The 16,627-nt window shown below is 46.9% G+C and overlaps 1 protein-coding gene across 10 annotated transcripts in view; it reads left to right on the top strand.

Annotated features, from left to right (window-relative positions):
- The first annotated feature begins 3,548 nt into the window (after positions 1-3,548).
- Positions 3,549-16,627, top strand: part of ADAT1 (adenosine deaminase tRNA specific 1) — a 49,041-nt gene continuing 35,962 nt past the window's right edge. For 2 of the 10 annotated variants that reach the window (XM_039503669.1, XM_039503675.1), the window contains exons 1-3: positions 3,713-3,880; positions 4,172-4,365; positions 12,188-12,256. In XM_039503669.1, the coding sequence (XP_039359603.1) occupies positions 4,197-4,365; positions 12,188-12,256 (238 nt within the window). In that variant the 5' untranslated portion in view covers positions 3,713-3,880; positions 4,172-4,196. Of the gene's footprint in view, positions 3,628-3,711; positions 3,881-3,901; positions 4,366-5,170; positions 5,242-12,187; positions 12,257-16,627 lie in introns of those variants that run through there. The other 8 variants (XM_039503673.1, XM_039503679.1, XM_039503671.1 and 5 more) reach the window with 7 other exon arrangements.

Genomic DNA, 16,627 nt, shown 5'->3' on the forward strand with positions numbered 1-16,627 from the left:
CCTTCTGAGGTGGGCCTAGTGGCAGCACCATTGGCACCATAGTAAACCGCTACTGAATCTGAGACATTTTTCATTTTGATCACACACCTCTGCAAGCCTATATGTATTGCCATACACAGCTTCCTCAGCCCCCCCGTTTTTCTCATTGAGCTGTACACATGTGGGTTTACCAGTATCCACAGTGAGCAGAACTTTCATAGTGATCAGGGGAAACTCCCCACAGATTTAGCTCCTTCCTTATTCAGATGTTCTGTAGTCATGTCACCCATACCACCCTATTTCACCAGTCACTATATGTGGTCCTGGCCTCAGCTCAACCAAGTTCCACAGCCAGCAGATATCCAATCAGTTCTGACAATCCCCTCCCCTGGTGCCTATCCTGCCATTTGAGCAAGCCACTTGTAAATACCATTTCCCCACCCCGGACTCAGTGAGCAGTTAGCCATTGGGACCCTGAAATCACCAGCCTTTCTCCCTTTGCTCCAATCTACATGCTATTCCACTACCTGGTCACCAACACCTCTCCTCATGTGTGTTCCCCTTCTACCTTGGTTGTGCTCCCCAGTCAGTTAGTCCTATTGTCCCCCTGTAAGCCTGCCCTTCCTCTTTCCCTGCTCCCCTTGACATTCCTTTTCTACTGGTGACCTTTGTTCCTTGAGGTTGACTCCAGTTTCTTTCTCTGCTCCTAGCTTAATGGCCCCCAGTAGTCACAGAGCCATCTCTGGCTACAGCCATGGGGACGATTGCCAAAGGCCAGCCTTAGACAGCTGCAGCTTCTAGCTACAGGAGGGTTGGCAATTCCAAGGCTGAGCATGCTTGAACCTTGCGATGGCAGCAGTAGGGACTCTCAATCCTCAGCGTTAGCCCTAGGCAAATGCAATCTGCAGTTAGGTGCTTCCCTACTCCAGGCCATGGCTTTGAGATGCCCATCACCTGCAGCAGAGGCCCCCAATGTCGTCAGACATCACCGGTGTGGTGCTCTGCTCTCTCCAATGTTGATAAATCGGCTGTGTGTGTATGTGTTCTCCCTGTGTGTGATCCCAGCTCTGCGCAGATAGCTGGCACAGCAGATCTCAAGTGAACTGCCCATGACCATAGACTCTGATAAGGTACGAAGGCACCTGTCCAGGTTTATTGCCAAATGAAACAGTCTCTAGCTCCCCGGATCAGATATCTACAGTTCTGCTAGTACAGGGGTTCTCAAACTGGGGGTTGGGACCCCTCAGGGGGCTGTGAGGTTATTACATGGGGGGGTCACGAGCTGTCAGCTTCCACCCCAAATCCCACTTTGCCTCCAGCATTTATAATAGTGTTAAATATATAAAAAAGTGTTTTTAATTTATAAAGAGGGTCGCACTCAGAGGTTTGCTATGTGAAAGAGGTCACCAGTACAAAAGTTTGAGAACTACTGCTAGTACATATGTGCTCTCTGACAACGGCCCGGCTCAGTCAGTGGCAGGATTTACCACTGCTCCCTAGGCCAGAGAAAGACACCTCAGGGGTGCATTCTTATACACAGGTACAAACAAGTTACACATCACTCCTGATGTATTGAGGTACAACCCCTCTATGTGTTAGGGTGCCACCTCACCTGGTACATGTTGGTTTGAACAAACCAACTCTTATCTATCATACCCTTTTCACCCTGTCTTTGGGATGGGTCAGCATGTTCCTTGTTATCTGTGTGGAATGTACTAGCATCAGTGTTCTTGGTGCCATCCTGGCACATGTTTATATCTCTAGTGTCCAGTACCTTTTAGGTATGTGTGTTTTTGCAACATCTGCCCTCTCCTTGCCAGACTATGAGCAGGGCCTGCCTCTTGCTTACAGCTTAACTTTGCTTTATGTTTACAAAGTCTTGAGCATTACTTTAGTTCAGGCCTTAGGCTTCATACCAGGCCTCTGATACAAGGGTTTATGTTTCAGGGCCTCATCTTACTATATTATGCATTCCTCAGCTAGCACATAGTTGTGCAGAAGGAACAGCCTGGATGCTTTTGGAGGCTGGGATGCCAGAAGGTTCCCCATCCCTGAGCAGTAGCTCTGCAACAAGCTCTCACCCCCCACCCCTCTGCAGTGGGACCAGGACCCTGTGAAGACAGTGGAGTTACCCCATGTATAACCAGTTCCACCCAAAGCCTGTTGAAGTAAGTGGGAGTCTTTTCATTGTCTTTAATGGGGTGCATATAGAGTCTAGAATGAGGTCCTTTGCTTCTAGGAGCACAGTGCATTTTAAAACTATGCTGCACTGGTTACTATTGTAAACAGGAGGGTCTCAAATGACATACTGAATAATCAACACCTCCAGTCTGAAAATATCAGGTGGTATGGTTACAAGATGTGCATAGAATACATGCCTGCTTCCTGCATCGTTGCAGGACTGCAGTAAAGTGGAACAATTTTCAGTTTGTGTGATTGGAGGATATCTGGATCCATTTTGTAAGGCTGTCCCACATAATGAGGACAAGTTGAGGTGCTTTGCTGTTCTTTTGTACACTCCTAGTTTCTGTGGAGAACTTGCCAATGCAATATTACTGTCATCTTTTTATGTTTTTATGGGAAATAAAACAAAAAAAAGATAATGGTTGTTGAAAATAGCAATTCCGGTCCTAGTTAGCATTGGGAAGAGGCCAGCAATTGTTATTAAATTTTATCTTACTTTTTCTACAGCAAATTACAGTGGAGACTTGGGAGAAATGAAGTAACACAGAGTGGCCCAAACTGAACCTGAGCATTCCTGACCTTTGAGGATGTTCACATGTGGAAGGCAGGTGCTAGATTCCCTTTCTGAATATTAGACAGATCTGGAAAGGAAAAGCCATTTCTGCTTCCATGGCTCAGAAATGGAAATTGAGTCACATGCCTGGTACCTAAAGCTGCCCAGGTCCTCAAGTAGAGCCTGTCTTCCCTTACTTACTCTTTTAACTTCTCCTGGTGGGGTCCACATACCTCTGACCCTTGCCAGGCGTCAGCTGAAGGGGCATTGTCCATCCATGCCACCCCGTTCCTTTGTTGGGGGCTGCCAGCCATGGCCACCACTATCACTAATCCAGGCTGGGGAAGGCTGCCGAGAGCGAGAGCGAGGCCGCTGCCGCCTGCTCCTCGGGCAGGGGCTTCTAGCGACCGGCTCCGCCCTCCCGCAAGCTCAGCGCCTTGGGGCTCAGCAGCCGCGGGGAGGCTGGGAGCTGTTGTTCCTTTTCTGCTCCAGGCAGGGAGCGGCCGGTCCCGGTCCCGGCTCCGCCTGGAGCCACGCGGGCCGGGGCCGGAGCTGGAGCGCTGCCCGCCCCAGGGCGGCCCGGGCCTGCGGGGAAGGGTGTCCCCGGGGCTGCAGGCTGGGCGCTGTGGTAACCGGCCCCGCGGCTGGGGCTAGTTCCCCTCCCCCACCCCGGCGAGCCCCGCGAACGCGCATGTGCGGGTCACACTTACGGTCTCCGGCACGGGATGGACCTTTGCGCATGCGCTCTCCTCTGCACCCGCTCCCCGGAGCGCGCCTGCTCGCAAACGTCCTGGCGCGCGGGCTGGGCTGGGGGCGCGGCTGCGGAAACTACCCCCCTGATAGGCCGCGAGCGCAGCTCGCCCTGGGGCCCGGGCTCTGCTTCCGGAGCAGCCGGGAGAGGCAGGGGTCGGGTGAGTGTCCCGGCCGGGCAGCGCCGGGACTCCGGGGTCCCCCCCCGGCGCTCGGCGGAGATAAGCTGACTGGGAGGGGGGAGGGGGCAGCGATAGGGGCTCGCGCTTCCCCAGTCTTCCCTTGTCGCAGCGGTGCGATGGGAGCACCCGGCCAGGGGTCCCGCGTTGTGCTGGGCGCGGCGCAGGCAGAGGGGGAGTCTGCAGCCCGAGTGACAGCGGCGGGGTGAGAGGAGACGTGACTCGTGCATGGCAGGTCAGAGCTGGGTCTCCTGACTTTCAGTCCAGGGCCTTATCTGTTAGCCAGCTCCTGGTCACGGCCCCACCCCTCCAGCAACTGGGGAACATCTACGGGGATTAGCTTGTTTGAAATACCGCCTGAAAATAAAGTTCTGCTGTATTATGATGATGTATAGGTGGGAACTGACGACACTAGGGAGGCTGGGGGCTTGGCTGGGGGTACTAGGAAAGGGTAGTATGTGGGGGTGGACTGGGAAGAGCAGGTGATGCTTTTCTCGTTTTTATGCTGCATCCTAATTCTGTTCAGAAGCTGATGTGGCAGCTGTGTAGCCATGTGGTCAGCTGATGAAGTTGCTGGTCTGTGCTACACACATTATAGCACCAAGCTTCCTAAGCAGGGGAAGCCGGATCCTAACCGGGAGTGGACTTTACTGGCAGCTGTGGTTAAAGTGGAGTCTGCACCTGAAAGAGAGGCTTGCCTTAATGTTGGGAATCTGCACGGTGAGAATGAATCTTCCTTTCTCAGTAAATGCCTGTTATGTGATTTTAAAGGTGACCTGTAAAGGAAAAATAGGGGTTACAGTGGACGAGAAGCTGGATATGAGTCAACAGTGTGCCCTTGTTGCCAAGAAGGCTAATGGCATTTTGGGCTGTATAAGTAGGGGCATTGCCAGCAGATCGAGGGACCTGATCATTCTCCTCTATTCGACATTGGTGAGGCCTCATCTGGAGTACTGTGTCCAGTTTTGGGCCCCACACTACAAGAAGGATGTGGAAAAATTGGAAAGAGTCCAGCAGAGGGCAACAAAAATGATTAGGGGAATGGAGCACATGACTTATGAGGAGAGGCTGAGGGAACTGGGATTGTTTAGTCTGCAGAAGAGAACAATGAGGGGTGATTTGATAGCTGCTTTCAACTACCTGAAAGGGGGTTCCAAAGAGGATGGATCTAGACTGTTCTCAGTGGTACCCGATGACAGAACAAGAAGCAATGGTCTCAAGTTGCAGTGGGGGAGGTTTAGGTTGGATATTAGGAAAAACTTTTTCACTCAGAGAGTTGTGAATCACTGGAATGGATTACCTAGGGAGATGGTGGAATCTCCTTCCTTAGAGGTTTTTAAGGTCAGGCTTGACAAAGCCCTGGCTGGGATGATTTAGTTGGGAATTGGCCCTGCTTTGAGCAGGGGGTTGGACTAGATGACCTCCTGAGGTCCCTTCCAACCCTGATATTCTATGAATCTATGAAAAAAAATGTGAGTTTTTTGCCTAAAAACTGTTTTTGAATTCTTTCTTACTTTTATCCTAGAAACATCAGGAATGTTAAATATTCTTTTCCTGTTTGGTGGAGATCTCTATTGGAGGACCCTGAGAAGTAAAGTGAGATCTTTTGCAGATCTTGTTTGAAAGGACAGGGATGTGACTCTAGCAACATTATTTTCTCTCAGGAAAAATGGAGTACATAATTATTGTGAGACCTGATCAGATCAGTGGTCTTCCTAGTCCAGTATCTTGTCTCTGACAGTGCCCATTTTCGGCTGCTTTACAGGAAGGTCTGAGAAACCCTACAATGAAAAACAATGGCATAATCTGCACAAAGGAAGATGTCCCTTCCTTTCTGTTTATATCAATCACCTAGAGTTTCGTTGTGCCGCATATCATTGTATTGTCTGATCACTTCCCATGTAAAATAGACTGGCAATAGCAAAGTTCCTAGTGGGCTTTACAGAGTGTCTTACTCTTCTCCCTTTTTGGCTTTTGAAAACTCTGCAGGGGCCGGCGGTTTGTAATGTGTGTTTTGTGAGTGTGGCAGATAGGAGGGGTGGTTGGTGTTGTGAATATCATTCTTGTCTTGGTGGAAGGACTCTTTCTGGAGGAAGATTTTGAAACACTTGTGAAGGGGCTCGAACTCTGCAGTCTTCTGCTCTCTGGAAGTTTGTTCCATAGCCACATCTCTTTGACTGAGACCACTTTGTCCCTGGCTGTCACATGCTTCGTTCTGGACTTTGTGATCTGCATTGGCCCAACACTCTTGGCATTTTACAGTTTGAAATTTGATTTCTAATGTAACTGGTCTTGAGTCATTAAGTGGTCCTAATCTTCAAGCAGTCTTAAAACTGGCATTGGAAATGGACTGGGAGCCAGTGGAGGGACAGTGCCATGGGGTTAATGTTCTCATGGCACCCTAAACCATGGAAGAGGTGGACAACTGTACTCCGTATCCACTGGAGCTTTGCATTATTCTTACATTCTGCTTCAGACACAGTGAATTACTGTAATCTAGCCTGGAGGTGACAGATGTGTGCATCATTGTGGTCAGATCCTCATCTGGGAGGAAAGGGAGGAGTTACCTAGTGAGCTGGAGGTGAAAAGTGGCGTTTTTAGATATTGATGCTACCTGGTCATCCAGGGTTAGTGGGGAGTCTTTGCATCACTTTGATGAATGGACATTGTGTGCCTTCAGTGAGAGGGCTCTTTGGTGGTGCTCTTTCCTAGAAACTCCACCAGATTTACTAGCCTCACCAGGGTGAGACAGTGTCCCAGCTCATTCTTCAGTGTTTCCCCATTCTGACCAGCATCACTTCTTGTCCCACATTCTAACCCTCATCAGATAGTGGTTGATTTACATCCCAAAGCATGAGAGATTAGATTGCCATATAATGTGGATGTTATCATTATTCACGTTTAATCCTCCTAAACCCTTGGTCTTGGTGACATTTTATGGCAGAGAGTTCCACATGTCAGTTGTTCAATGTGCACAAGTATTTTATTACTTTTTAAATGTAAAGGAAGGAAAAAGAGAACTTTCTCCCAACAGCCAGCCAACCTGCCAAGAAATGTCTGTAACTACTGCGGGCGTATCTGTGGTTCCAGGATTGGACTCCTGAGTCATCTCGGGACTAGTATGTAAATCGGTGGTAGAGATCATCCTTGAATTGAGGGATCACTGATGATGAAATGTACTGCCTTTCGATTTCAGTGAATGTTCCTTGTTCTTGTATTATGAAAGAGCATAAACGAGTCCCCAACTGACCTTCTCTATACCATTAATTGTTTTATATGCATTTATCATATCCCCTCTCTGAATGAAACAGTCTAAGTCTCTTCAATCTCTCCTTATACAGAAGTCTTTCCAGGACTCTAGTCATCCTTGTTACCTTTCTCTGGAACTCTTCTATTTTGTTGTATCTTTCCTGAGAAGAGGTGACTAGAAATGAACACCGTGTTCAGGGTGCTATGAATTGAGATTCGGGCCTTGTTGTGCTGGGTGCTGTAGCAATGCATGTGAAGAGATAGTTCCTGCCTCAGACTGTGCAGTCTAAGAAGACAAGTGACTACAAAGGATGAGGGGACAGGATCACAATGAAATACATACCATTTTTATGGAGTTTTGCAGCTGTAGGACCTGTTTGGGGGAGGGATAGCTTAGTGGTTTGAGCATTGGCCTGCTAAACCCAGGGTTGTGAGTTCAATCCTTGAGGGGGCCACTTAGGGATCTGGGGTAAAAATTGGTCCTGCTAGTGAAGGCAGGGGGCTGGACTCGATGACCTTTTGAGGTCCCTTCCAGTTCTAGGAGATTGGTATATCTCCAATTATTATTATTATTTTTGGAGAGTGGAAAAAGAGGCTCAATTGAAAGAAACTGAAGGAGTGATCTGAGAGGTAGGAGAATTGTGAGAGGACAACCACAAAAGCCAAGATGGTGAGATTTCAAGGAGTGTTACAGAATTACAGGCTCTGGGTTTGGGCCAATAAAAGGTAATAGAAATCTTGGGGAAAGCAGTTTCAGTGGAGCTGAGGGGATAGAAGTCAGACTGGAGGGGGGTCCAAGATGGAGCTGCAGAAGAGGAACTCTAGACAGCGGTTGCACATGGCGTGTTCTCAGATTTGGTGGTGAAGGGGAGAAGGAGATAGGGTGGGCAATATTTGGAGAAGCAGGTGGGGTTGAGGGATGGCACTTTCAGCATTCTCATGTTGTGAGGGGAAGGGGTCAGAGGTGAGAGAGATTAAAGAGGAGTGTGAGGGAGGAATGAGGGGGCAAAGGAGGTCATGAGGCAGGAGGGCGATGGACGTGGTCACTGCTACATGTGGAAGGTTTAGAGGAGAAGAGCAAGTGACAAACCTCTGTCAGTGATGAGGGAAAATATGGGAAAAGGAGATACAAAGATTTCGTGGTAGATTTTTGTCAATCTTCTATTTGAAAGAGCAAAATTTTGCATGGAGAGGGCGAGGGAAGGACAGTTTAAGGAAGGTGTCAGACATAGTGACTAGGCAGCTGGGATTGTGGATGTGGCCAGGTCATCACTCTCCCCTTTCTCTAGATCATTGTTAGATATATTTTAACACTAGTCTTAATATGGATCCTTGGTGCACCTGCTGTTAGCCACTTAATCATGAGAAGTGGTTGGTTATTTCTGCTTTGTTTCCTCTCTTAGACAGTTTTGATCCATGACAAAAATTTACCGCTCTCCCCATGTTACTTATAATTTATTGGGACTTTCATTAATGACCTATTCACATGTTCTCCTGTATCCTCTGTTTTCCTGACATGCTCAAAGATTGAAGAGGCACAGTTTTCCTTTACAGAAGCTGTGCTTGTTTGTCCCTATAGTATCCTCTCTATCTTGGTGTTGCATAAGTCTGTTGCATACCCTTAGAGCCCCGACCAGGGTTATTCTGTCTACTACCTGAGATCCACAAACCCGGAAACCCTGGATGCCCCATCATCTCGGGCATTGGCACTCTCATTGAAGGACTGTCTGGATATGTGGACTATCTACTCAGACCCTATGCCACCCGCACTCCCAGCTATCTCCGTGACACCACTGATTTCCTGAGAAAACTGCAATGCATTGGTGACCTTCCAGAAAACACCATCCTAGCCACCATGGATGTAGAGGCTCTCTACACAAACATCCCACACACAGATGGAATACAAGCTGTCAGGAACAGTATCCCTGATGATGCCACTGCACAACTGGTTGCTGAGCTCTGTGCCTTTATCCTCACATGCAACTATTTTAAATTTGATGACAATATATACCTCCAGATCAGTGGCACCGCTATGGGCACCCGCATGGCCCCACAATATGCCAACATTTTTATGGTTGACCTGGAACAACGCTTCCTCAGCTCTCATCCACTCATGCCCCTTCTCTACCTATGCTACATTGATGACATCTTCATCATCTGGACCCATGGGAAGGAGACTCTGGAAAAATTCCACCACGATTTCAACAGCTTCCACCCCACCATCAACCTCAGCCTGGACCAATCTACACGGGAGGTCCACTTCCTAGACACCACGGTGCAAATAAGTGATGGTCACATTAATACCACCCTATACCGAAAACCTACCGACCGCTATGCCTACCTTCATGCCTCCAGTGTCCATCCCGGGCACACCACACAATCCATTGTCTACAGCCAAGCGCTGAGGTACAGCCGCATCTGCTCCAACCCCTCAGACAGAGACCAACACCTACAAAATCTTCACCAACCATTCTCAAAACTACAATACTTGCACGAGGAAATAAGGAAACAGATCAGCGGAGCCAGACGTGTACCTAGAAGCTTCCTACTGCAAGACAAACCCAAGAAAGAAACCAACAGAACTCCACTGGCCATCACATAGAGTCCCCAGCTAAAACCCCTCCAACGCATCATCAGGGATCTACAACCCATCCTCGACAATGATCCCTCACTTTCACAGGCCTTGGGTGGCAGGCCAGTCCTCGCCCACAGACAACCTGCCAACCTGAAGCATATTCTCACCAGTAACTGCACACTTCACCATAGTAACTCTAGCTCAGGAACCAATCCATGCAACAAACCTACATGCCAACTCTGCCCACATATCTACACCAGCGACATCATCACAGGACCTAACCAGATCAGCCACACCATCACCGGTTCATTCACCTGCATGTCCACCAATGTAATATACGCCATCATATGCCGGCAATGCTCCTCTGCTATGTACATCGGCCAAACTGGATAGTCCCTACAGAAAAGGATAAATGGACACAAATCAGATATTAGGAATGGCAATATGCAAAAACCTGTAGGAGAACACTTCAACCTCCCTGGCCACACAATAGCAGATCTTAAGGTGGCCATCCTGAAGCAAAAAAACTTCAGGACCAGACTTCAAAGAGAAACTGCTGAGCTCCAGTTCATCTGCAAATTTGACACCATCAGCTCAGGATTAAACAAAGACTGTGAATGGCTTGCCAATTACAGAACCAGTTTCTCCTCCCTTGGTTTTCACACCTCAACTGCTGGAACAGGGCCCCATCCTCCCTGATTGATCTAACCTCGTTATCTCTAGCCTGATTCTTGCTTGCATATTTATACCTGCCCCTGGAAATTTCCACTACATGCATCCGACGAAGTGGGTATTCACCCACGAACGCTCATGCTCCAATATGTCTGTTAGTCTATAAGGTGCCACAGGACTCTTTGCTACTTTTACAGATCCAGTCTAACATGGCTACCCCTCTGATACATAAGTCTGTAGTTATCTCTTCAGCTGCTTTACATAGTACTAAAGTAAAATTTGCTGGTCTATAATTTCCAGGATCACTCGTAGTGCTGGACAGAAAGACGTTTGCTACTTTCCAGTCCCCTGCATAATAATTGATTTTTAATGAGTGCATATTTTTGGTAGTAGCTCATCCACTTCATCCTTAAGCTCCTTCTGAACTCCTGGATGTACGTGCTGCTGGTTAATTTATCAGTGTCTCCTTTGACACCACAGTCTCTGACAGTGCCACATTTACCTTTTCTGTGATGTTCTTGTCCTCTGTAATTGCTTAATCCTGGTGATTCAGTGGAACCACCAATTTTTTTGTGGGCTTCCTATTTCTGATGTACTTAAATTATGTCTTTGGCTATTTGTTCTTCCAATTCTGTCTTAATTAAAGTGGAAGTTACAGAAGTGATTACATGCTGTAGTTTATGCCTCGCTTGGGCTGGATTTCCATTTTCTGATGGATGCTTGCTTTGATTTGCATAACTTCTTCAACCTTGCCAGTTAGCCATAATGGCTTAATTTTTTGTTTTTCCAGCTTCTTTTTTGTTTAGGGCATACATGTTTTCTGTATTTGTTACAGTTATTTAGTTTGGTTATTCTGAGACTAAAGGTTTCCTTAAGTTTCCTCACTTCTGACTTTTTAGGTGAGTTAAATCCCTCTTTATAGTTTATGTTCTTCCCATGATAATATTGAAGACATTATCTCCTGATCACTTTTGCTTCAATTCCTCAGCTACAGTTACTTCCCGAACCAACTCCTACACATAACCTCTCCTCTGTTCACTTTTTGGAGTTAGCTGTTCCAAGAAGCAATCATTTAAGCTGTTGAAAAATTGCAGCTTAAGTTTTCAGAAGTGGGTATTAGTATTAGTATTAGTATTTTCTTTTTTAGTGCACAACTTGATGCATTTTAGAGGTGCTTGCCTTTCAGACAGTGCTTGAGCACCCACCCTTTTAAAGTCTCTCTTTAGGCATCCAAAATCACTAGTCACTTAGCAAATGTAGACCTTCTCTACCATGTGTTCTGATGTGAAACTAACCAATTAGCGAGCAGTGAAATAGGCAAGATCTGAATTTCTGATGTTAAAAAAAACAACCACCACCAAATCCACATGTGGGGGGAGGGATAGCTCAGTGGTTTGAGCATTGGCCTGGTAAACCCAGGGTTGTGAGCTCTATCCTTGAGGGAGTCATTTAGGGAACTGGGGTGTGTTTTTAAAAAACAAAACAAAAAACTGAGGATTTGTCCTGCTTTGAGTAGGGGGTTGAACTAGATGATCTCCTGAGTTCCCTTCCAACTCTGATATTCTATGATTTTTTTGACATTCTTCATAGAATCCAAAAAAGGATACGAACCCTTTTTTTTTTTTCTTAGCAGGTCTCCTTTAAAAGGGGGTAAGGGTAAACCTGCCTCATCCGCATCTCCTTTATGCTATGCATTGTATGGTGCATTCCCCTTATGTCATCTTCCCTATTTGGGGGTCCCTGAATTGGTGGTCACCTTGTGTTGTCTGTGTGTAGGACCTCATGCTCCCCTCTTCCCTTGCCACATGCCATGTCTTTCCCCCTACAGTGATGCTGTGCCTGGTACATGACTTCCTCATCTCTGTGTGTGTCTGATACATAGCCTCCCCCTCCAGTGGGTGGTGTGTGTGAGAGACAGGTGTTACTTCATCCCTCCTCTTATACCTTCTCTCATGTGGTGTCCCCATGTGCTGTCTGATTGAAATGATCAAATTAGGGTGATGCTTTTAGAAGTGGTTCAGCTAACTTTAGTATTTTCTTTTTTAGTAACTAAGGAAGTTGTTGCTATGGGGACTGGAACTAAATGCATTGGCCATACAAGAATGAGGAAAACTGGTAAGTATCGTGTAGAAACCAAGACTACCGATCTTGGCCTCTTCATTATTTGTCACTGGCATGAGCTCAACCTCCTGAAATGCAACAACAGTACAAGACAAAGTCCCAGCATTACCAGCTAGGTTTGCTGCACTGAGCTCCCACTATCCCCAGCCCTTAAGAGGCACTGACAAAAGCCATATAAATTGACATTGTCAGGTAGTGTAGGTCCCAAATGTACTCCATGTTTACAAAAACAACAAAAAAGGCAAATCTTGTTTTCTAGTGTGATTCCTTCAGAGCCTATTGTGAAAAACACCACAGTAACCAAGCTCCAGAGGAGTGAGAGAAAACCCCTCTTATTTAGCTGTAATCAGCAGCTAGATACTGCACTGATTTCTCTATAAGTAACTGAGAGCTGCTGTGAGAAGTTATTCATCCTGTCTCCTCCCTTACTATGCATATTCATAACAGAGGAGGACCAGACTGCACTTGGCTACTCCTCCTTGGAGAGTGGAGGGGCCACAGAGACTCATGTCAGGAAGGAGACATGGCCAAGAGCCTTTCAGTACAAGCCTCTTTACCTCTATCTCTGGATTCTGGGGAAAACGGAGTATAACAAGAGAAGAGAGCAGGTCTGGCAAAGCTGTTTCTGTGCTCTATAGTGCATTTTGCATATAAACACATTTTAAAGCCTTTTTATTTTTTGCCTTGCACTAAATGCTATGTCTTGGATTACTTATTATGGATCTTTCTAGGGGCAGCACCACTACAATGTAATACTGATCTGGATGATTTCTTGAATTATTTTTTAATTTTAAATAAAAACAGTTTTCTAACCTAATTTTTTTTATTGCATTAATTGCAACCCATATGATGTCTTGTAAGATCTAAAGTGTGAAATTTACCAGACATATGAGTGAAATTGAGTAGGTTTTTTCATCATCTAAGTTGAGTGCAATGAAACTTAAACAAAGAGTGCCACAGTTGAAAAGTCAACTAGATTTTAAAATTAAATTTTGCTTTAATAATCTCAGGTAGCATTGGTAGCCTGACAAATCTATTAAGAGAATAGGGAAAGTTTCTTTGATGCTATTAGCAATCTCAAAACATATGTCTAAGGCAAAAAGACAGCTAGAATGTATATGCATTTTGTGATATTTAAGTTTAATAATTTAATAAAGTGCATTTAAAATAAAGTGCAAGGATTACAGTGAAATGCATTATACAGTACAGTGATGAAAGTGCATATGATTGCATTAAAATGTAAAGAAAGGAAGGATATGTGCTTTAAAGTGCATTACATAGATATTGTGATTGGCAAAAAGGACATTTCTGAGAAGCTAAAAGATTTCTTTGCATCATTCTTCACCTTCAGAAAGGAGATTCCTACCCCATATCTGCTGTTTCCTGGTAACAAAGAGGAGGTAGTCTCAGATCTTGAGATGACAGGAGAAGAGATGCTAGAGCAAATCAGTAATATTAAATGCAATTAGTCACCAGGCCTAGACAGTCCGTCATCAAGTTCTGAAGGAGCTCAAATATGAAGTATCTGAACTGCTCACAAAAATATGCAATCTTTCATTAAAAACAGCTGCTGTTCAAGAGACTTGGAGGGTAGCAAATGTCCTTTCAAAAAGGCTCTAGGGCAGGGGTTCTCAACCTGTTTCTTTCTGAGACCCCCTCAACATGCTATAAAAATTTCAGGGCCCATTGAGAGAGGTGGGGGACTTGGGGCTCTGGGCCGGGGGTGGGCCCTCGGGCATAGGCATAGTTTGACTTCTGTTTTTGGGGGGCAGGGGCCAGCAGGGCTTGGCCAGCTCTGTATAGTGGAGTCCAGGAAGGCAGTGCCACCTCTACCCCCTGACTCACCTCAGCAGGCCACCCAGACTGTCTGGGTTGGGTGTGGTGGGGGTTCAGCTCAAAAAGTTTGAAAACCAGGGAGGGGGTAGCTAGGGGCTGGTTGCAGGCAGAGGGGTAGTTCAGGATGCAGGCAGGGGGGCAGTTGGCTGTGTGTGGGCAGGGGGTAGCAAGGAGCTGTGTGCGGGCAGGGGGGTAGTGCAGGGTTACGGTGCGGGGGTAACTAGGAGCTGTGTGCCAGGAGGGCTCGCCTGTGGTCACTGCTCCCCAAGGGCTCTGCTGGCCACAGAGCGGGAGTCCTCCTGTCTGGGTGACTCTTACCAGCTGTGTGAGCTGAGGAGCAGCAGCAACCCCAGGCACCAGCAACAGTGGCAGATGGGGGAATGCTGTCGCTCCTGCTCCATGGTACCAGCCAGAGCAGTAGCTTCCCACACTGCCCGACTCTGGCTTCCCGCCTCTGACCTGGCCAAGGGGTGGGGCCTCAGTGGCGGGGAGAGGAAGAGGGGTATATAGAATCATAGAATCTCAGGGTTGGAAGGGACCTCAGGAGGTATCTAGTCCAACCCCCTGCTCAAAGCAGGACCAAACCCAACTAAATCATCCCAGACAGGGCTTTGTCAAGCCTGACCTTAAAAACCTCTGAGGAAGGAGATTCCACCACCTCCCTGGGTAACCCATTCCAGTGCTTCTCCACTCTCTGAGTGAAAAAGTTTTTCCTAATATCGAACCTAAACCTCCCCCACTGCAGGTACCACTGAGAACAGTCTAGATCCATCCTCTTTGGAACCCCCTTTCAGGTAGCTGAAAGCTGCTATCAACCCCCCCCGCCCCATTCTTCTGCAGACTAAACAATCCCTAATCATTTTTGTTGCCCTCTGCTGGACTCTTTCCAATTTTTCCACATCCTTCTTGTAGTGTGGGGCCCAAAACTGGACACAGTACTCCAGATGAGGCCTCACCAATGCCGAATAGAGGGGAATGATCACGTCCCTCGATCTGCTGGCAGTGCCCCTACTTATACAGCCCCAAATGCCGTTAGCCTTCTTGACAACAAGGGCACACTGTTGACTCATATCCAGCTTCTTGTTCACTGTAATCTCTAGGTCCTTTTCTGCAGAACTGCTTCCTAGCCATTCGGTCCCTAGTCTGTAACAGTGAACGGGAGTCTCCTGTCCTAAGTGCAGGACTCTGCACTTGTCCTTGTTGAACCTCATCAGGTTTCTTTTGGCCCAATCCTCTAATTTGTCTAGGTCCCTCTGTATCCTATCCCTACCCTCCAGCATATCTACCACTCCTCCAAGTTTAGTATCGTCTGCAAACTTGCTGAGAGTGCAGTCCACGCCATCCTCCAGATCATTAATTAAGATATTGAACAAAACCGGCCCCAGGACTGACCCTTGAGGCACTCTGCTTGAAACCGGCTGCCAACTAGACATGGAGCCGTTGATCACTACCCATTGAGCCCGACGATCTAGCCAGTTTTCTATCCACCTTATAGTCCATTCATCCAGCCCATACTTCTTTAACTTGCTGGCAAGAACACTGTGGGAGACCGTATCAAAAGCTTTGCTAAAGTCAAAGAATAACACATCCACTGCTTTCCCCTCATCCATAGACCCAGTTATCTCCTCACAGAAGGCAGTTAGGTTAGTCAGGCATGACTTGCCCTTGGTGAATCCATGCTGACTGTTCCTGATCACTTTCCTCTCCTCTAAGTGCTTCAGAATTGATTCCTTGAGGACCTGCTCCATGATTTTTCCAGGGACTGAGGTGTGCCTGACTGGCCTGTAGTTCCCCGGATCCTCTTCCTTCCCTTTTTAAAAGATGGGCACTACATTAGCCTTTTTCCAATCATCCGGGACCTCCCCCGTTCGCCATGAGTTTTCAAAGATATGTGGAGCTGCTCCTGGGACTGCTCCATTCTGGCACTGCAGTGGGGGTGGGAACCAGTGCTCAGGGTTTCAGCCCCGCAGTTCAGGGTTTCAGCCCTGTGGCGGGGAGCGCAGAGGCACGGGGTTTCAGCTCTGCGGCAGGAGGCACCGGGGCTCAGGGTCTGGGCTTCAGTTGTGGGGTTCTGCGGTCCCCCTGAAAGGGCTTACATACCCCCATGGGGCCACGGACCCCCTGGTTGAGAACCACTGCTCTACTGGGTAATTTGGGGCAATATAGACCAATTCACTTTACATCTATACCTGGCAAATTAGTTCTGTTTTTAAATTTTTTATTCAACCAACAAAACACCTAGAAGATCATGATTTAATAGGGTCTAATCAGCATGGATTCTGCAGAGGAAAATCATCTAATTAATCGCTTAGAATTTCTTGAACATCTCAATAAAGTAATGGATAAAGGGGAAATGGTTGGCCTAATTTATTTAGCCTTTCAAAAGGGTCCCTCACTAGAGGCTATTAAAGAAGCTAAGTAGTCATGGTGTGAGAGGCAAAGTATTGTGAATCAAAAACTGTCTAGGAGATAGAAAGGAAAAAGGACTAAATGGTCAGTTTTCATCATTGAAAAAGGTTAACAAGATTC

The sequence above is a fragment of the Mauremys reevesii genome, linkage group 16, assembly GCF_016161935.1.
Source record: "Mauremys reevesii isolate NIE-2019 linkage group 16, ASM1616193v1, whole genome shotgun sequence".
NCBI classification, from domain to species: domain Eukaryota; kingdom Metazoa; phylum Chordata; order Testudines; family Geoemydidae; genus Mauremys; species Mauremys reevesii.